General features: G+C 41.9%; 1 protein-coding gene across 3 annotated transcripts in view; it reads right to left on the reverse strand.

Annotated features, from left to right (window-relative positions):
* Positions 1-22,014, reverse strand: part of LOC122553146 (protein EFR3 homolog B-like) — a 211,183-nt gene extending 189,169 nt beyond the window's left edge. The window contains exons 1-2 of one of the 3 annotated variants that reach the window (XM_087991014.1): positions 21,614-22,014; positions 566-642 (exon numbers count right to left, since the gene is read on the reverse strand). In XM_087991014.1, coding sequence (XP_087847140.1) covers positions 566-642; positions 21,614-21,653 — 117 coding nt within the window. In that variant the 5' untranslated portion in view covers positions 21,654-22,014. Of the gene's footprint in view, positions 1-565; positions 643-20,932; positions 21,186-21,613 lie in introns of those variants that run through there. The other 2 variants (XM_087991015.1, XM_087991017.1) reach the window with 2 other exon arrangements.
* Between the last annotated feature and the right edge of the window lie 491 nt (positions 22,015-22,505).

Here is a 22,505-nt window from a genome sequence, read left to right on the forward strand (position 1 = left end):
GAGCACAGCTGGTCAGGCAGCATCTGCGGAGCAGGAAAATTGACATTTCAGGCATTACTCCTTCATCCATGACTGCATTGAGTAAAATTATCTGATTTCAGAGCAACAGTTTGGGCCTTACATAATTGATGTCTAAACTCTGGATAGAAGCAGATTAAAAGATCAAAATTGATAGAAGATAATAACCTAAACAGATTCTCTCCTCATTGGACATCTTTGGGAATCAGTGCCTAATCCTGACATCTGAATCCATTTGGACAATGTATGGTGGTTGATGGGCGCTGATTTCAGGAGTTTATGGTTCTTCCATAAAGAGTGGAAGGGGACAGTAGCCAATTTGAAATGGGGAGAAAGCTTGTGGAATAAACTTGGAGATCATTGTAAACAGAAATCTTTGCCCTGACTTTCTGGGCATACGACCTGCCCTGGACATTCTGAACCATGCACAACAAAAATCACAGTTAAATGCTTTAGCAAGCGCTCTGCTCTGTAGCATCAAAGTAAGTGTACAATTGATCATTCAATCTTACAAATCAGTACTCTAAATAAAGGGGCAGAAGGTTACCTCAGCATCTTCAGGGAAGATGTTGTCCACTAGTCTCTTATACCGTGGGCGAAGAGCTCCACAACAGCCACAGACACCTGACAGGAAGTACAAGCATTGGTGACCCAGTTAACAAAGCACTGTGCAATGTCCTCAGGCAAAAATACTGCAGTAAAAGTACAACAGGTGGTTTAAGGATTGTCTCTGGTCATAACATAATGTGACTTTTACAACAGAATATAAACAATGTGAACATTGGCTACACAGTGGCTCACAAACAATGCAGTATCAGAATGATTGTAACAGCATTAGAAATAATTGAAAACATTTCCCCAATACAGCAGATTGACACACGTAAACATTGATCCAACAGAAAGCCATTGAGGCTAAAACACTGAATGTTTTCAAGGAAAAGGTAGATATAGTTCTTCGGGCGAAAGGGATCAAAGAGTAGTGAGTTAGAAGCTCAGCCATGATCATATTGAAGAGTAGAGCAGGGTCAAAGGGTCAAATGGTCTGTTCCTACTCTTATTTTCTATGTTGTTATGTTTAATAGATTTGTCACTCAATAATAATGCCCTTTCCCATACATAGTCACCAACCTCTGGGAAATTCATTATCATCCTCCCTTCAAACCCACTTCCAGCACCAGCACCAGCACCAGCACAACTCAAAGCAACGGAAAACTACAGCACAGGACCAGATATAGAGTATAGCTCTTTCGACACTGTTCCATCAAACTCTCCAAGGATAGGGACATCATGAGGTTCGATACAGAGTAAGGGACTTCTACACTGTCTTTCAAACACCTTCAAAAGTTTGTAAATCATTACAAACTTTATAACAGCTAATTTGTTGATTAGACATATCAATTCCCCCATTAAAAAAAACAGTAGCTCATTTAAAAGACTTTTTATATTAATCTGTGGGATGTGGGTATTGCTGGTTTGTCAGCATCTATTGCGCGTCCCTAGCTGCCCTTGAGAAAGTGATGATGAGCTGTCTTCTTGAACCCCTGCAGTCCACCCACTGTGGGTTGACCCACAATGCCCTTCAGGAGGGAACTCCAGAATGTTTACCCAGCGACACTGAAGGAATAGAGATATATTTCCAAGTCAGGATGGTGAGTGGCCTGGAGGGGAACTTGAAGGTGGTGGATTCCCATGTATCTGCTATCCTTGCCCTTCTAGACAGAACTGGTTATGGGGTTTGGAAGGTGCTATCTGAGGATCTTTGAAGAATTTTCTCAGTGCATCTTGTAGGTTGTTCCAAATTTTAAAATAAACTTCATTCATTGTATGCAGAGTCAATTACTTGAAATATTTTTGACAAGGGGATTGGATCAGTATTTGTAAATCAATAGTTTAGATTGGAAAGGATTGATAAAAGATATTTAGACTAACATCAGAACTAGAGTGAAGGCCTAAGTAATATCCTTTGCTGTAATTTGTGAGATTTTATGAAATCCAGTTTCTTATTGATTGTATTCTATGAACTGCATTCCACAACTCCGCCTATCTTTCTGTAAAAACTCAACAAAACAATGGGCTCACATATAACTTGGATTCCCAATACTTGGAATGTTCACACAGCTGCTCGCCTCTGTACCCTTTCAAGGGCATCCTGTTGTCAGCAATTCTATTTCAAGAAACCGTATCAGCAGTTTCCAGCTGAACAAAGATGCTGTGTTTGCACTAAGATTGATGCTGCCTTCTCTGAGAAAGTAAAACAATTGTTGGAGGTCGCAATCTTGAAGTTCAAAGGTGACATTAGATGATCAGGGACGAAGTGTCATTGAAATGCACTTCTGTATTTGATTTGGAATTTTATTTTTAAAATGCAATAAATAGTTTCTAAATCTGATTGTGTAGTTTTGCTGCATTGTACTGTCCTCCACTGTGGCAGAGAGGTAGAGAATTGAAGAGAGTACCTTGTTAGCTATAATTATAGCTGCACCACTCACTGAGCTCTTTACATCGTAGAGTTATAAAGCACAGAGGTAGATCAGTCCAAATCAGATATTAACTGTGAAGAATGAGCTATCCAGTTAGTTCCACTCCACTGTTCTGTTCCTAGAACTGTAAATTTCTCCTTTTCAAGTAAAGAGTCTTTTGAAAGTTATTAACACCACAAGACCATGACATGTATAAGTTGAAGTAGGCTATTCAGCCCATCGATACTGTTCCACAATTCAAAGAAATCAGGGCTAATCTGATCATCCTAAACCTTCCCCATAACCCTTGATTCCCTTACTGATTAACAATCTATCTCAGCCTTGAACATACTTAATAACCAATCCACGACACCACTCTGTGGTAAATATATTCCATAGAGTCACATGCCTCCGAGATAAGAAATTCTGTCTTGTCTTTGTATTAAGACCATAAAAATTAGGAAAAAGAGTAAGCTTGTTGAGCTTACTCCACCACTCAATAGGACCATAGTTGCTCCAGCATTCCCCACATCCACTTTCCTGCCCTTTCTCCATTACCCTTGATTCCTTATTGATTGAGAATCCATTTATCTCAGTCTTAAATATACACAAGGACTCTGTCCCCACAGCTCTCTGTGGCAAGGAGTTTCAAAAACTCACAACCATCTGTGAGAACAAATTCTTCCTCATATCAGTCTTAAATTGGTACCTCAGACTATGCCCTCAGGTCCTTGACCCTCCCATTAAGGGAAACATCCATAATTAGGAGACCCCGCAGTCTGAGATTATGCCCTCTTGTCCCAGACTCTTCCATAAGTGGAAACAACACTCAGCATCGACCCTGTCAAATCCTTAAGAATTTGTATGTTTCAATATGGTCACCTCTTATTCTTCTAAACTCCAAAAGATAGAAGACCAAATACTCAATGGCTTAACATGCCCAGGAACAATCTAGTGAACATTCCTAGGACTGCCTCCAATGGCAGTACATCTTTCCTTAGATTAAGGGAACCAAAACTGTTCACAGTATTCAAGTTCTTTTATTACACTGTAATTTGTACACCACTGTGCCTATTGTCTTCATGTGTCAGGAATTGCTGTGCTGCCTTGCGTGTTTTGCACTTCTTATGCACTTTACGTCGCTCTGTCTATGATTGTGTAGTTTGTGCTTTCCATGTAGCACCTTGGTCCTGGAGAAACGCTGTCTCATTTTTACTGCATCTGTTGCATGTGGTAGAAATGACAAATAAAGCTACCCTTGACTCTTGACTTGCAAAGTTTTAGCAAGAACTCCCTCTTTTTATCATCCATTTCCTTTGAAATAGAGACCAACATTCTACTTGCCTTCCTTATTATCTAGTTAACTTGTATGCCAGCATTTTGTGATTCATACACAAAGACTTCAATGAAGATCAAGCTGTGCTGCTGCTTTCTGCAGTCATTCACTATTTAATTATTCAGCTACTCTGTTCTTCCTGCCAAACTGCATACCTCACATTTCCTGTATTATATTCCATCTGTTAAGTTTTTACCCACTCAATTAATCTGTCTTTACCTGTCTGTATCATCAACATTTGGTCTCCCACCTATTTATGTACCAGTTGCAAACCTTGCAATAGTACATTCACTTTCCTCATCCAAATTATTTCTATATATTCTAAATAATTGTGGCCTCAGCACTGTACCTTGTGGCACCCCATTAGTCACAGGTTCTAATCCTGAAAATGCCCCTCTAATCCCAATTCTCTGTTTTGTATTAGTTAGTTAATCCTCTGTCCATGCTCATATATTACCCCCAATCTCAAAGGCATTTGGAAATCAAAACATATTACATCTACAGGTCTCACTTTAACTATCCTGCTTGTTACCTCCTCAAAGAATTCTAATAAATGTCAGATATGATTTCTCCTTTAATAAGATATGCTGATCCTGCGTGATTATATTATGGATTTCTAAATATAATGTTATTACATCCTTTATAATACACCCTAATATTCCCCCAATAACTGACACTAAACTGACAGGCCTACGGTTACCATTTTTTGTCCCCCTCCTTTTTTGAATGAGGGAGTCTCCAATCTTTTGGAACTTTTCCTGAATCAAAATATTATTGGAAGATTACTACTAGTATACAGTCGGTTCTGCTATAATGTACGTTTCTTCAACGCAAATTGGCTTTAACACGATTGAAGAATTTAGACTGTCATTTGTAGAATGTGAACTTTCCTTACCTATATTGTCTATAACATGATTCTGGCCGCATTGGTTTGGATGTTGTGGCTATTGCACGATTTTCGTATAATGCGAGATCACACAAGAACAGAATTATCATATTATATCATAACCGATTGTATTTACTATCTCTGCAGTATTGCCCTCTAATATCCAAGGATGCAACTTCTCAGATTCATGACAGTTATCAGCTTTTAGCTCCATTAGTTTCCTTTTTTGCCTCTGGTGATAGCTATTACATTTATTTTCCAATCCTCATTTTAGCCCCTTCACATTTTAGTCTTTTTGAATGCTTTTATTTCTTCTACTGGAGACTGATGAAAAGTACTTATTCAATTCCCCTGCCATTTCCTGGTTCCTGATTATTATTTCCCCATCCTCATTATCTAAGGACCTATGCTTACATTGGTCTCTTGCTTTCTTTCTTGATATTTAAAGCTCTTAATGTCAGTTTTGATATGACTTGCTCATTTATCCTCAAACTTTACTTTCTCCCTGCAGTCACATTTACCAGTCCCTGATCATAGATTAAATTTGAATTATGTAATCTGAGGGCAAGCTGCCTCCTGGAGCCAAGCGTCCAGGAAACTTTCCCCTCCCTAACTTGATGCAATGTTTGCAGTTTGGACTCCAGCTCCTCAATTGAGAACCTATATTCCTCATACTGCAAGCATTTAGTACAGATGTGATCATCATTGATTGCTTATATGACCAGCAGCTCCCATATGCTATAGCAACAACACACCATCTATTGCTCCAAACTATCATATTTTATTTAATGTATTTATTAATTAATTACTCTAGTATCCCTGCTACTTATATTTGAAAAATCCACTGCTCTTTACACTTTGTAGTAATTAACGTTATTACATTAATTTCAATCTTATATTTAACTTACATTATATCAGCTTCCATCACCATTTCAAGCAATAAATTCCCAATCACAATGTTACGAGGTTCTTTGGCCAATTATTTTCAATACATGTCTTCTGATAATTAAACAACCTGCCAATGCAAACAGCTTCCCCTCTTTACTCTATCAAATGATTTTGAAAGCTACTATTAAATGTTGCATCATCTCTTTGATCTACAGTAAACAATTGTTGCTTCTCCACAAAGCTGGATTCTTTCATCCCTAGTAGCATTACGGCAAGATATATGAAAAAGAAACCATGTTTGATAAATCGACTGGAATTTTTCAAGGATGTAACGGGTAAAATTGATCGGAGGGGAGTCCACAGTGAATGTGGTTTACTTGGCTTTTGATAATAATTTGCAATGTAAAATTAAAGCGATGGGGGTTGTGGATTGATATTCATTGGGAACTGGCTGGCAGACAGAATAAATGGGTCTTTTTCCGAATCACAGCCAGTGATCAGTGGGGTGCCATCAGTGGACTTCACCTATTCACAATATATATTACTTGTTTGAATGAGGGAACGGAATGTAATATCTCCATTTGTAGATGACACAAAGCTGGATGGAGGAAAAAGTGAGGGGAATGCATAGATTCTTTAATGGAATTGGACAAGTTGAGTGAGTGAGCAAATGCTTGGCAGATGCAGTATAATGTGGACAAATGTGAGGTTATCCACTTTGGCCATAAAAACAGGAAGGTGAATTATTATCTGAATTGTGATAGATTGAGAAAGCAGGAGGTGCAACAGGTCCTGGATGCAATTATACACCATTCGCTAAAAGTAAGCATGTAGCTACAGCAGGCGCTGAAGAGGCAAATGGTATGTTGGACTTTATAGTGAGAGGATTTGAGTACAGGAGCGGGAATGTCTTGCTGCAATCATAACTCCTGAGATGGCAGGATTGATGAAGAGAATTTGGATCAGTTCGGACAATATTCACTGGAGTTTAGAAGAATGAGGGTTGATCTAATAGAATCATATAAAATTCTAACAGGGAATCTCTTAGAAATTTGTAAAATTCTAACAAGACTAGACAGGGTAAATGCAGGAAGGATGTTTCCGATGACTGGGAAGCCCAGAACCAGGAGTCATAGAGTCACCGAGCACGGAAACAGACACTTCAGTCCAACTCATCCATGCTGAGTAACAGTCAAAGAATATGGGGTAGGCCATTTAGGACCAAGATGAGGAAAAATCTCTTCACCCATACAATGAGAAGCTTGTGGAATTCTTTGCCACTGAAACCAAGGGGATAAATTTAGTTCTTTGGGCTAGGGGGATCAAAGAGAAAGGGAAGAAAGCGCATTGATTAAAGGGTATTGTAAGATACTGAAAGTGTACTAAGTTGTTATCAGCCATGATCACACTGAGTTACAGAGCAGGCTCGAAAGGCAAAATGGCTTATTCCTGCTCATATTCCTGCACATCTTGGGTGGCATGGTGGCTCAGTGTTCAGCACTGCTGCCTCACATCACCAGGGTCCCAGGCTTGATTCCCACCTTGGGTGACAGTCTGTGTGAAGTTTGCACATTCTCCCTGTGTCTGTGGGTTTCCTCCAGATGCTCTGGTTTCCTCCCACAATCCAAAGTTGTGCAGGTCAAGTGAATTGGTCATGCTAAATTGCCCACAGTGTTAGGTGCATTAGTCAGGGATAATATAGGGTAGGAGACTGGGTCTGGGTGGGTTACTCTTCAGAGGGTCAGTGTGGATTTGTTGGGTCAAATTGCCTGTTTCCATACTGTAAGGAATCTAATCTATATTTTTTCTGAGTTTCCTCTGCATCACCTCTCTGATCTTAATATCACTATTACCATGCCTTTCCTGATCAGAATGTAAAACTCCAACTGGGCTCTCACCAATTATTATAATTTTTTTTACTTACATTCTCTATAGCTCTATTTAAAACGTACAGGAACTTGTAGACAGCGTTCTCAACCTATTGTGTCACCTCCAAAGATTTCTGTTCATGCACTTTTAGGCTTCTCTGTTCCTACACTTCTTCTAACTGCACCTTTTAGTTCAAGTTGCTTCCCCACATTCTTTCTACCAAAATACATAATCACATCTCCTATTGTCTTCCCATATCACCCATCTATACATTTTCTTCTAAAATCTGCTACAATCCTTTACACTGTTTACCATATTTTTGAGTTTTCTGTCACCTGCAAAGCTAATGCCGAGGTCAGTAACATAAGAATGTAAGAAATCAGAACAATTGTCCACACAGCTCCTCAAGGATGCTTCACTATTCAGAAAATTATGGTTAACCCTTGACCTAACCTTCATTTTCCTTCCCTATCCCCTCATAAATTATAAGAAATAGGAACAGAACTCGGTTGTTTAGCCCATTAAGCCTGCATTCGATAAGATCATGACTGACAGATTGCAGCCTTATCTCGACTTAATTGCTTCTCCCCCTTAACCCTCAACTCCCGTGTTGATCAAAAACTCATCGAACTCGGATGAAATATATTCAACAATCGAGCTTCCACTGCTTGATGGGGAAGTTAATTCTGAAACTAAAGGCCCTCTGAAAGAATTCCTCCTCATCTCCAGTTTAAATGGGAGATGATTTTGTTTCTAAAATGGCGACATCAGGTTCTAAATTCTTCAGAGGAAATATCATCCCAGCATTCATCCTGTCGAGTTCTCTGAGAATCTTATATGTTTCAATAAGGTCATCTCTTTTTTTTTCTAAACTCAAATGAATATAGGCCCAGCCTCTTCCCAGGAATGAGACAATAGACAATAGGTGCAGGAGTAGGCCATTCTGCCCTTTGAGCCTGCACTACCATTCAATATGATCATGGCTGATCATTCTTAATGAGTATCCCGTTCCTGCCTTATCTCCATAACCCTTGATTCCACTATCCTTGAGAGCTCTATCCAACTCTTTTTTAAATTAATCCAGAGACTGGGCCTCTACTGCCCTCTGGGGCAGAGCATTCCACACAGCCACCACTCTCTGGGTGAAGAAGTTTCCCCTCATCTCTGTCCTAAATGGTCTACCCTGTATTTGTAAGCTGTGTCCTCTGGTTCGGCACTCACCCATCAGCGGAAACATGTTTCCTGCCTCCAGAATGTCCAATCCTTTAATAATCTTATACGTCTCAATCAGATCCTCTCTCAGTCTTCTAAACTCAAGGGTATACAAGCCCAGTCGCTCCAGTCTTTCAGCGTAAGGTAGTCCCGCCTTTCCAGGAATTGGCCTCGTGAACCTACGCTGCACTCCCTCAATAGCCAGAATGTCTTTCCTCAAATTTGGAGACCAGAACTGCACACGATACTCCAGGTGTGGTCTCACCAGAGCCCTGTACAGTTGCAGAAGAACCTCTTTGCTTCTATACTCAATCCCTCTTGTTATGAAGGCCAGCATGCTATTAGCCTTCTTCACTACCTGCTGTACCTGCATGCTTACCTTCATTGACTGGTGTACAAGAACATCCATATCTCTTTGGACTGCTCCTTCACCTAAATTGATTCCATTTAGGTGGTAATCTGCCTTCCTGTTCATGCCACCAAAATGGATAACCATACATTTATCCACATTAAACTGCATCTGCCATGCATCTGACCACTCACCTAACCTGTCCAGGTCACCCTGTAATCTCCTAACATCCTCATCACATTTCACCCTGTCACCCAGCTTTGTATCATCAGCAAATTTGCTAATGTTATCACTAATACCATCTTCTATATCATTAATATATATTATAAAAAGCTGCAGTCCCAGCACTGATCCCTGTGGTACCCCACTAGTCACTGCCTGCCATTCCGAAATGGAGCCGTTTATCAATACTCTTTGTTTCCTGTCAGCCAACCAACTTTCAATCCAAGTTAGTACTTTGCCCCCAATACCATGCGCTCTAATTTTGCTCACTAACCTCCTATGTGGGACTTTATCAAAAGCTTTCTGAAAGTCCAGGTACACTACGTCTACTGGATCTCCCTAATCCATCTTCAGAGTTAAATCCTAAAAAAATTCCAGAAGATTAGTCAAGCATGATTTCCCCTTCATAAATCCATGCTGACTCTGACCTATCCTGTTACTACTATCCAGATGTGTCGTAATTTCATCCTTTATAATAGACTCCAGCATTTTTCCCACCTCTGAGGTCAGACTAACTGGTCTATCATTTCCTGTTTTCTCTCTCCCACCTTTCTTAAAAAGTGGTACAACATTAGCCACCCTTCAATCCGCAGGAACTGATCCCGAATCTATTGAACTCTGGAAAATAATCACCAACGCATCCACGATTTCTCGAGCCACCTCCTTCAGTACCCTGGGATGTAGACCATCAGGCCCAGGGGACTTATCAACCTTCAGACCTAAGTCTCTCCAACACCAATTCCTGGCAAATATAAATTCCCTTCAGTTCAGGTCCTTCAGCCACTGTTACCTCAGGGAGATTGCTTGTGTCTTCCCCAGTGAACACAGATCTGAAGTACCCATTCAATTCTTCTGCCATTTCTTTGTTCCCCTGTTTCTGTCTTCAAGGGCCCAATTTTAGTCTTAACCATTTTTTTGCCTTTCACATACCTGAAAAAGCTTTTACTATCCTCCTTTATATTTTTGGCCAGTTTACCTACGTACCTCATTTTTTCTCTGCGTATTTCCTTCTTAGTAATCCTCTGTTGTTCTTTAAAAGCTTCCCAGTCATCCGTTTTCCCACTTATCTTTGCTATGTTTTACTTTTTCTCGTTTAACTTTACATGTTTCTTAACTTCCCTCGTCAGCCACGGCCACCCATGCCTCCTCCTAGGATCTTTCTTCCTTTTTGGAAAGAACTGATCCTGCATCTTCTGCATTATACACAGAAATATCTGCCATTGTTCCTCCACTGCCATCCCTGCTAAGGTATTGCACCATTGAACTTTGGCCAGCTCCTCCCCCATAGTTCCATAGTTCCCTTTATTCAACTGAAATATTGTCACTTCTGATTGTACCCGCTCCTTCTCAAATTGCAGATTGAAGCTTATTGTATTATAGTCACTACTTCCCAATGGCTCCTTCACTTCGAGGTCCCTGATCAATTCTGGTTTGTGGCACAATACCAGATCCAGAATTGCCTTCTCCCTGGTAGGCTCCAGCACCAGCTGTTCTAAGAATCCATCTCGGAGGAACTCCACAAAGTCTCTTTCTTGAGGTCCAATACCGTCCTGATTCTCCCAGTCTACCTGTATGTTGAAATCCCCCATAACAACTGTAGTAACATCTTTGCGACAGGCCAATTTCAGCTCCTGATTTAACTTACATCCGACATTCAGACTACTGTTTGGGGGCCTGTAGATAACTCCCAAGAGGGACATTTTACCCTTAGTATTTCTCAGCTCTAACCATACTGACTCTACATCCCCTGATTCTAGATCCCCCCGCGCAAGGGACTGAATATCATCCCTTACCAACATGGCCACCCCACCCCCTCTGCCCGTCAGTCTGTCCTTACGATAGCACATGTAGCCTTGAATATTCATTTCCCAGGCCCTGTTCACTTGAAGCCACGTCTCAGTTATCCCCACAATATCGTATTTCCAAAAGAGCCTCAAGCTCATCCACCTTATGTCTAATGCTTCGTGCATTCATGTATAGTATTTTTAATTTGTTACTGCCCTCACCCTTCCCATCAACTCCTATTTCACTCAACCTTACACCATGATCCCTTTTTGAGTTTTCTGCCTCATTGATACAGTTGTCGTTCTTGACTTCCCTTGTTCTAACTTTCCCTCCAATTTCCTTCTTAAACATCCAGTTTGTCCCCTCCCCCCCGCTACTTAGTTTAAACGCTGCTGTGGGTTGCAGTAGCAAACCTGCCTGCCAGAATGCTGGTCCCCAACCTATTAAGGTGCAAACCGTCTCTCTTGTATAATTTATGCTTACCACAGAACATACCCCAGTGATACAAGAATTTAAATCCTTGCTTCCTGCACCAGTTCCCCAGCCACACGTTCAAGTCCATTATCTCCCTGTTTCTGGCCTCACCAACCCGAGGAACTGGAAGCAAACCGGAGATAACCACCCTGGACATCCTGCTTTTCAGCCTTCTTCCTAGTTCTCCGAAGTTCCGCTGTAGTATGTTCCTCCTCTTCTTCCCAGCATCATTTGTGCTGACATGTACCACCACCTCTGGCCCTTCATCCTTGAGGATTTCCTGCACTCTGTCTGTGATGTCTTTAACCCTGGCACCAGGAAGGCAACACACCATCCTTAAGTCCCACCTGCTGCCACAAAAAACCCAGTCAGTTCCTCTCACTATGGAGTCCCCTATTACCACGGCTCTGTGCGATGTCTGACTCCTCCGCTCTGTCTTCATGCCAACTTTTGATTTACAGGTCTGGCTGCCTCGCGGACTGGCAGTGTCATCTGTCTCTACTGTTTCCAAAAGATTCAACTTGTTCCTGACAGGTACTTCCCCCGGGGTCTTTTGCACCTGTCTCCTCTCTGCCTTCCTCATCGTCTGCTCTCTTCTGGTATGGTCGGTGTAATAACCTCACTGAAGGTCCTGTCTAGAAAGATCTCGTTCTCTCGGATGAGCCTAAGGTCCTCGAGTTCTTTCATCAGTACTGCAATATGCTCTGTCAGTAGCTGAACATGCACACACTTTGCACACTTATACAAGCCAGACACACCAGAGTCGTTGACCTCCCACATCAAGCATGTAGCACACTGAACCAGCTTGGCAGTCATGTCTTCACCCTCTTCAACTGTGGCGTAATCACTTCACTCAACCTCCTTGAGCCTGGTGAATCTTCTCTGAATTGCATCCAATGCAAGTACATCCTTGTGCACAACACTTTATACCACAGAATTCTGCAATCTCTCTTCCTCCCCCCTCACCACTGTCCAAGGCCTCAAAGGTGCCTTCCACATCCATCAGTTTTACCTGCACTTCCACACATATCACTTACTGCATCCAATTCAGAGAACTCTTTGGGACACCCACACCAACCAACCCCACCGTCCCGTGGCCAAACACTTCAACTCACCCTCCAAAGCCGCCAAGGACATGCAGGTCCTGAGCCTCGTCTATTGCCACACCTTAACCACCCGAGGACACCTGGAGGAAGAATGCCTCATCTTACGCCTTGAGACCCTCCAACCCCATGATATTGATGTGGATTTCACCAGTTTCTTCATTCCCCTCTCCCCACCTTATCCCAGATCCAATCTTGGAACTCAGCACAGCCCTCATGACCTGTCCTACCTGTCCATCTTCCTTCCCATCTATCCGCTCCACCCTCCTCTCTGACCTATCACCATTACCCCCACCTTCATCTACCTAGCACACTCTCAGCTACCTTCCCTCCAGCTCCATCCCTCCTCCCATTTATTTTTCCACCCCCCCCTTGGCTCACAAGCCTCATTCCTGATGAAGGGCCTTTGCCCGAAACGTTGATTCTCCCGCTAATTGGGTCTTGCCTGACCTGCTGTGCTTTTCCAGTACCACACTCTTGACCTGTTTCTCCACAGATACTGCCAGACCTGCCAAGTTTTTCAGCAATTTCTGTTCTTGTTTGAAGTAATATGTCACTTTTCTATTCTTTTTGTCAAAATGGAAAACCTCATATTTTCCCACATTAAACTCCATCTTCCAAATATTTTTTCCACTCATTTACCTTTACACTTAAATGCCTTTTCAGACTCTTTGTATCACCATCCCTGCAACACAACCATCACCCCCCACTTGCTTTCCTATCTATCAATGCATCATTAACAAATTTGACTACAGTATAGTCTGTTCCTGCATCCAAGTTATTCGCATAATTTGTCAGTTGTTCAGGCCACAGTATTATCCCTGGTGGCACTTCACTTGTTAGTTTACCGTGCTGAAAATGATCAATTTATCACAACGCTGTTTTCTATTACTTGGATAATCCTTTATCAAGATACTTTATCACTCTCACCAACATGAGCTCTTGCATTGTTCAGTAATCTTTTCTGTGGGATCTTAGCAAATGTCTTTTGGAAATTCAAATACGCCACAACTACTAGTTCCTTTTCATTCACCCTACCTGTTAGATTGTCAAAGAACTCTGACAAATTTGTCAGATATGGTTTTACTTTTAGAAAACCATATTGACATGGTTTGATTGTATTATGATTTTCATAATATTTATCTGTAGCTTTTAGAATGGATTCGAGCATTTTCCCAAAGACTGATGTTAGACTAACTGATCCACTGTTTCCTGCTTTTGGTTTATTCTTGAATATATTTTCAAATCTGTTTGGCCCTGTCCAGAATATGGGGAATTTTGTCATGTATCCATCATCACTGCAGCAATTTCTTTAAGAGTTGAGATATCATGTTAAGGTTGTACAGGACTTTAGTGAGGCCTCTTCTGGAGTGCTGTATCTAGTTCTGGCCACCCTGTTATAGGAAAGACATCATTAAGCTGGAGAGGGTTCAGAAAAGATTGGCAAGTATGTTGTCAGGAATGGAGGATTTGAATTATAAAAATTGGCTGGTTAGGTGGGACTTTATTCACTGGCGTGTAGGAGGTTGAGGGGGGACCTTATACAGGTTTATAAAAATCATGATTTGATTTGATTTATTGTAGTCACATGTACCTAAGTACAGTGAAAAGCTTTGTTTTGTGAGCAGTACAGGCAGATCATAGCAAACGAGAACATACGGATCAAAGGGTGCTTAGACAGAGTGAGGCATACAGGTTACAACAGGATGTACGCAAAGCAAGATCAACATTATTTGAATTTAGACTGTCCATTCAGCAGTCTCATGTCGGCAGGGAATAAGTTATTCTTGAACCTTTTGGGGTGTGTTCAAGCTTCTGTATTTTCTGCTTAAACAGATGCGGTTGTAGGAGAGTATTACCAGGGTGGGAGGGGTCTTTGAAGATGTTGTCAGCCTTTCCACAGCAACAAGAGGTGTAAATGGAGTCCATGGATTGGGTGTTAGTATCCAAGATAGTCTGGGCAGTTGCTGTACCAGGCCATTATGCACCCAGCTAACATGCTTACTATTGTGAACCTGTAAAGGTTGGTGGGGGTCCTTATAGACACGCCAAATATCTTAAGCTACTTGAGGGAGAAAAGGCATTGTTGTGTCTTCTTGTGGCCAGGACAGGTTGTCAGTTATCATCACTCCTAGTAACGTGATGCTCTTGACTCTCTTCACCTCAGCTCCATTGATGTAGATGGGGCGCAATCTCGTCCTTTCTTCCTGAAGTCAATGATCAGTTTTTTTGTTTTGCAGACATTGCGAGAGACGTTGTTATTACTGCACTACAACACCAAGCCCTCTATCTCCTCCTTGTATTCTGACTCATCGTTATTTGTTATCTGTCCTACCACGGTGGTTTTGTTAGCAAATTTGCAGATGGCAGTTGTTCGGAATTTGGCTACACAGTCTTAGTGTACAGTGAGTATGGTAGGGTGTTAAGAACACATCCCTGGGGGGGCCTCAGTACTGAGAGTTATCATGGAGGAGGTGCAGTTGCTTATCTTAACTGAGGGACATAGATAAGGTGAATATCAAGGGTCTTTTCCCTGGAGTGAGGGATATTTTTAAAGTGAGAGGAGAAAGATTTTAAAAAGACATGAGGGCAACCTTTTTCCACAGACAGTGGTTCATGCATGGAATGAACAGAGGAAGTAATGGATGCAGGTACACTTACAGCATTTTAAAAACATTTGGCTAAGTACATGAATAGGAAATCTTTGGGGGATATAGGCCAGGCGCAGGCAGGTGGGACTCGTTTAGTTTGGGATGATGGTCAGTATGGACTGGTTGTACTCAAGGGTCTTTCTTCAAGTTATTTGATGCTATCAGACCCCGCGGTGGTTTTCTAACAAAAGGTATAATGGGATCACTCAAATCTTTATACATTAGTTGCTGGTTGATTTCTTTTGGCTGAACCAATGTTTGGTGTTTAACTTGCTTTGTTCAAATTACTGAGTTGATATGGGGTGGAGTGGCAGGTGCCGTAGGACCATGACAGCAAATCTTCTGCGCAAACTAGTTTCTCTAAATATGCTTAGGATGTAATGAGTGCGGAAGAATGAACAGAAGTTACGCACAGCAGTACAAGACATTAGAAGACAAAACAGGACAAATGGAACTCCCAGTAGAATTCCTAAACTGCCTAGCTCTATTTAACCTCAACAACAAATAATAAATGAGTTATACACAAAAATAAAGCAAAGAACTGCAGATGTTGAAACAAAAATAGACATTTCTGGAGAAACACAGTAGGTCTGGCAGTATCTGTGGAGAGAAAGCACAGTTAAAGTTCAAGTCCAGTGACCCTGCTTCAGAACTCAATAAATGAGTCATCTATGTTAGAATGAAGACAGGATCATTATAGGGTCCCGAATAGCATGGAGTAGACGAGAAATGCGACAGAATCATGCAAGAAGTCCAGTGAGGCTCATTTCAATGTTGGGAACAACTCGCTGCATCTTTTCCAGGTATCAAGTTAAGATTCTTATTATGCTGTGGCAAGTTACCTTTAAAGGGGCAATTATTGCTTGTTGATGACCTTAATATCTGCAGTTTCAGCTCATTAATGCAGCTTTCTATTTCACCATTTGCCATGGAGAAATCTAGATCCTGAGAATTCTTAATTAGAGACAAAAAGACTGCTGATGCTGGAATCCAAAGCAGACAAGCAGGAAGCTGGAGGAACACAGCAAGCCAGGCAGCATCATGAGGTAGAGAAGTCAACATTTCAGATATAACCGATCATCAGGGTTATACCCAAAACTTCTCCACTTCCTGATGCTGCTTGGCTTGCTGTGCTCTTCTAGCCTCCTGCTTGTCTGCCGAGAATTCTTGACATGAAGCTCAAAACAAATATCTGGTGACCAGCTCACTGCTGTCTGCCAAGAGCCTTCATGTTGGTCAACACACAACCCATGCCATAGAAACATTTAAGCAAACAAATTGGGAGGAATAAGTCATTCGGTCCTTTGAACCAGCTCTGCCATTGGATATGATCATGAATGATCATTCAACTTGGTATCCTATTCCCAAACCCCCGCAGATACTTTGATCTCATTAGCCCAAGAACTATATCTAAGTCTTTCTTTAAAAGATTCAACATTTTGGCTTCAGGATAGGTTTGCTCGCTGAGCTGGGAAGTTCATTTTCAGATGGATCGTCACCATAACATCTTCAGTGAGCCTCGGGACAAAGCACTGCTAGTGTTTCCTGCTTTCTATTTATATGTTTTGGTTTTCTTGGGTTTCCTTGGGTTGGTGATGTCATTTCCTGTGGTGACATTATTTCCTTTGACAGTGTCATTTCCTGTTTTTTTCTCAGGGGGTGGTAAACGGGGTCCAAGTCAATGTGTTTGTTGTTTACAGTTCCAGTTGGAATGCCATGCTTCCAGGAATTCTCTTGTGTGGCTCTGTTTGGCTTGTCCTAGGATGACCTGGATGTCCTACATCCAGAAGCTCAACCTGAGCTAAAAAACTTCTCAAAACCTGCTAATTTTGGCCTCAAACACATTCTGGGACAGACAGTTTCACATGCTCACCACTTCCTGCACCAACGACATAGGTAGGAAGAGAGGTGGGGAGGTCATTCAAGAGCTCAGGGAGTTAGGCTGGAAGCTGAAAGCTAGGACAGACAGAGTCGTCATCTCTGGGTTGTTGCCGGTTCCACATGACAGTGATGCAAGGAATAGGGAGAGAGTGTAGTTGAACACGTGGCTGCAAGGATGGTGTAGGAGGGAGGGCTTCAGGTATTTGGACAATTGGACTGCATTCTGGGGAAGATGGGACCTGTACAAGCAGGACGGGTTGCACCTGAACCAGAAGGGCACCAATATCCTGGGGGGTAGGTTTGCTAGCTATCTTCGGGGGGATTTAAACTAATTTGGCAGGGGGATGGGATCTGGACTTGTAGTCCAGCAAGTAGGCTAGCTGTTTGTCAGGATGTCCAAGTATGTGGGGAGGCTGTGAAGAAGGTAGCACTGACAGGGAATACTTGCGGACACAGAGATGGGTTCATGTGCGTATACTTCAACACAAGGAGTATCAGAAATAAGGTCGGTGAACTTAAGGCGTGGATAGGTACCTGGGACTACGATGTTGTGGCCATCACGGAAACGTGGATAAAAGAGGGACAGGAATGGTTGTTGGAGGTTCCTGGTTACAGATGTTTCAGTAAGATTAGGGAGGGTGGTAAAAAAGGAGGGGGGGGGGGGGTGACGTTGCTAATTAGATATGTATGTACCGGTCAGACAGGAAAGAAATGGTCGTGTGAGGGAACCTTGGTTGACGAGGGAGGCAGATGGAGTTCAACCCTGCCAAGTGTGAGGTTGTCCATTTTGGAAAGACAAATAAGAATGCGGAATACAGGGTTAACGGTAGGGTTCTTAGTGTGGTGGAGGAGCAGAGGAATCTTGGGGTCTATGTTCATAGGTCTTTGAAAGTTGCCATTCAGGTGAATAGAGCTTGTAAGAAGGCCTATGGTGTATTAGCGTTCATTAGCAGAGGGATTGAATTCAAGAGTCGTGAAGTGATGTTGCAACTGTACAGGACTTTGGTTAGGCCACATTTGGAGTACTGTGTGCAGTTCTGGTCGCCTCACTTCAGGAAAGATGTGGAAGCTTTGGAGAGGGTGCAGAGAAGATTTACCAGGATGTTGCCTGGAATGGAGAATAGGTCGTACGAGGATAGGTTGAGAGTGCTAGGCCTTTTCTCACTGGAACAGTGAAGGATGAGGGGTGACTTGATAGAGGTGTATAAGATGATCAGAGGAATAGATAGAGTAGACAGTCAGAAACGTTTTCCCTGGGTACAAGAGTGTTACAAGGGGACATAAATTTAAGGTGAAGGGTGGAAGGTATAGGGGAGATGTCAGGGGTGGGTTCTTTACCCAGAGAGTGGCGGGGGCATGGACTGCGCTGCCTGTGGGAGTGGTAGAGTCAGAATCTTTGGTGACCTTTAAGCGGCAATTGGATAGGTACATGGATGGGTGCTTAAGCTAGGACAAATGTTCGGCACAACATCGTGGGCCGAAGGGCCTGTTCTGTGCTGTATTGTTCTATAAAGATGAAACTTCTCCCCAACTAAATGGCCTAACTTGCCAAAATAGCCTTTACTCTTCACAAACATTGTTATCTAACATACGCCAGTGTCTAAGAGCCCTCATGGCACATCTCTGATCCACTGGCAGGGCACATTTGTACTTTAATGTTATTATAATGCTGCAGCAAGGACATTTTGCACTCAGGGACATGCATCTAGCTCATGGACTGGTCCAAGTTAAACCTTTGGGCACTTTGCTCACTATTTTAATTCTCACTCTCTTTAAGCTTGCCTGGATTCTCACAGTATCCCTGTCTTGCCTTGCCCTCTGTCACAGATACCAGATTCACAGCATCACTATTGTCTTCCTTCAGACACAAAGCCAGTCCTCAATCATGCCAAAGGAGACACTCTCTGGTCAAGGGCTCTCTGCACAGTAAATTGAAGTCAGCCTCTGATATCAATCCTGGCTTGGACATGGTCAATCAGCTGCTCAGATCTGTCAGAATCAGAATTCTCTCTTCATAAGGGATAAGGAGCCAAATGCTGTGTGGCCCTAGCTTGACTCAATCTGCCTTATTGGGGGCTGCTTTACTCCTGAAATGTGAGAAAGGGAGTTATTAACAGAGATGAAAATTGTTGGCTCAGCTGCTATGTTTGGTGCAGATGGTAAGGTATGCCAAGTAAGTGAGTAGGCAGTGCTGACAGCATGCAGGGTTGGGGTTGTAAGTTGTTGTGGTGGGTGAGAATGAATGAGGGAAGATGTTGCAGACAACAGGGATAGAGTATGAGTCTTGGTGAAGGTGGGTACAGTAGCAGAGACTGAGTGAGTGTGAGGTATCAGAGGGAAGATGGCCATTGACTTTCTTCCAATATTTGCAATTCATCAGCTGGCTGAGACTGTATTGATCAAGGTCTGGTGTCATGGCCTCTTTTGCATGTCCTAGTGGAAAAGGACATAAAGCAAGGTACCAACTTTCCTTTCTCTATCATATCTGGGACGAATGTCAGGAACTGTACAGAACTAACAGTTCTGGTTAAGATGCACAATTTTATTTAGAAGAAGGCACCATTGCCAGGGATAGCTTTTTTTATGTTTGTCTTTTTTTTTAATTCATCATGACATGTGGGTCTCACTGGCTAGGCCAGCATTTATTGTCTATCATTAGTAGCCCATTGAGAAGGTGGTAGTGAGCTGCCTTCTTGAACTGCTGCAGTCCATGTTCTGTAGTACACCACAATACCATTATGGAGGGAGTTCCAGGATTTTGAACCAGCGACAGTGAAGAAATGATAAAATATTTCCAAGTCGGGTGAGTGGCTTGGAGGGAAATTTGCAGGAATGGTTCCCATCTATTTACTGCCTTTGTCGTTCCAGATGGAAATAGTGGTGGGTTTGAAAGGTGCTGTTTAAGGAGCGTTGATGAACTTCTGCAGTGCACTTTGTGGTTGGTGCAACTGCTGCTACGGTGACAGTGGCAGGTTGATCTAGGTACTGTGAGTGTAGAATGAGGCTAGAATCGGCCGTGAGGGCACTTAGCAGTGGGATAGGGAGTTAAGGCTTTGGTAAGGTGGGGTGAAAGGGAGACTTGTCGAAAGTCTCCTTGAAACTCAACAAAACTGACAGAGCCAAAATAATTCAGCCCATTAACATTGACTCTGCCACCAGTTGGCTACAATAATAACACATTAAACGTTGGAATTTACAATCAAATTCATAAATGAAACAATGCCAGTTTTCATAAAAATTAATTATCCTTGAGCCAACACCTCACTCAATTGACCATTCTTCAGACATCAACCTAGAGATGAAGCGGGCTTGTCGAGTGTGTACTGCATCACAGATCAGCCTAAATATAGCCCTCACCTACACACTTTTCATGAGTCTCTGGATAGTGTTCAGGACCAGTAACCCTCACAGAGGATACCTGAGTAAACCATGATAGCCCTCAAGCCCATGCTGGCTCAAATCAACTAGACATGGCTCATCTCCATGCTGGGTTTGTGAGGAATCTGTTACTGCAGCTCTGACTTTGAGCACTAACACTGTGCTGCCAACTGTATACATATGATGTAATTCAGCAGACATGAGCCATTGCAGCTACCATACAAACAGATTGTAAAAATACTTCAAATACAGCATTCATCATAAAACTTAATAGATTGGAGCTCTACAAAACAAGAATAATATTTCATTCAACAAACAATATGATTATCAAAAGGCTTTTTAAATATACTGGCTTATTTTTCAGTTTTGTTTTATTAACATCAGGTCTGCAGTCTCAAAAGATTAATAGTTCAAACCTTACCGTACATCTTACAGCAGATTATACCATCTCTCCCTCATTTCCAGGCATCTGAAAGAATTTAATCTTTCCAAGAAATGATCGATACAGTTTATCCTAACTCCTGTATGACGCTAGCAATGGTCTTGATGAATTCTCAATGACAGACATACAGAGACATTTCATTCACTACAGTCAACAAGGGATGAATGAAGGAGGAATCATTGATCCAGTGGTATTCCTTTCTTCCTCTCTGGGGACGAGTGTATTAAGACTCTCAGTCCTTGATACAATGCTTCGGCTCTGCATGCATTACATCAGCAGCTTTTTCTTGGCAGAGACACAGCTTATTAGATTGGGGGGGGGGGGGGGGGGTAGGTGGTGAATTCTCAGTGCAGTTAAAACATATTTCACATCGGGAATTAACACAGAGAAGAATGCCATTAATCAAATCCGTAGCAGTGGCATTGTTGCCTGTTTTATCCATAAAATATCTTCCACCATTTATCCAAAATCTGATCTGAATGCCTTGCACTGTGGATGATAGAGACTGTCTAATGCTGTTATTTACAGTAAACGACAGTCCCCTCCACTGTCACGATCATACTCTCTAATGTATGAGAGACTATGAGCGAATGAGGAAGTTAAGAGGCAGCTGTCAGCAGGACAGAGATTTCAAAATACTTGTTATGTTTAAATACTTACCATTTCCAACATGGTGGTCAGCGATTCCACAGCAGTCCATGAGAAATACAACTATGTATGCTCATTGGCATTCCAATAAATCTGAGGGTTGAGTTTCACTTGACAAAGAAGAAAGCACTTTTAAAAAGGATGAAAAGCAAGAAACCACAGCGCTGATCTTTCTCGATGTCTGCAATGCTGCTATTGTACTGTCTGTCAGAAGGAGATTTCTGGATTCAACAGAGCAAGGAGCAGAGCTTTATATTTCCAGCCTTCTCCCTCCGCCTTCTTCTTTCTCCCTTCAAGGGCGTTATGATACCAGTGACACACTTAGACCAATTTCCAATCCTTTCACTCTCATAGATGCACAAATAATAGCTTTCAGTGCTCTATGGAAACGTAAGATGCATCACAATCTTTCAGTGACACAAACTCCAATCTGGAACAACAACAATTAGTTTTTAACCATTTAATTTTACATCAGAGATTGTGAAGTATAGACAGTACTGATTCAATTAAATGTAAAATAACTAAGCAACTCAACATATACACAATAAAACAGTCTCCACTGCTGCACCATTTAAGTGTAAGTTATCAATCAATAACTTTAAAGGAAAAACAACAAAATAAAGCAATGATTAACCAATTCAGTCCTTCCAATTTCTCACTTCTTGCCAAAACGTTATTTATAAATAATGTATGATCAGAACCATACCTGATCTATGGTTCTACAGGGGGAGCTATTGATCTAAGAAACTCACTGAATACAACATTAATTTGAAGTCAGCTTCTATACTGTAAAAAGGTAAAGTTCTATGCATGAAATCCCAATGTCAGCAGGCCAGAATCTGTGATTACAAATGAATTGAAGGAATGATTTTTAACTTGTATGTTTTACTCCTCACAGATATGC

This window comes from Chiloscyllium plagiosum, unplaced genomic scaffold (genome assembly GCF_037043375.1).
Source record: "Chiloscyllium plagiosum isolate Xiang-an unplaced genomic scaffold, Cpla_swu_hap1 HiC_scaffold_10, whole genome shotgun sequence".
NCBI lineage: Eukaryota > Metazoa > Chordata > Chondrichthyes > Orectolobiformes > Hemiscylliidae > Chiloscyllium > Chiloscyllium plagiosum.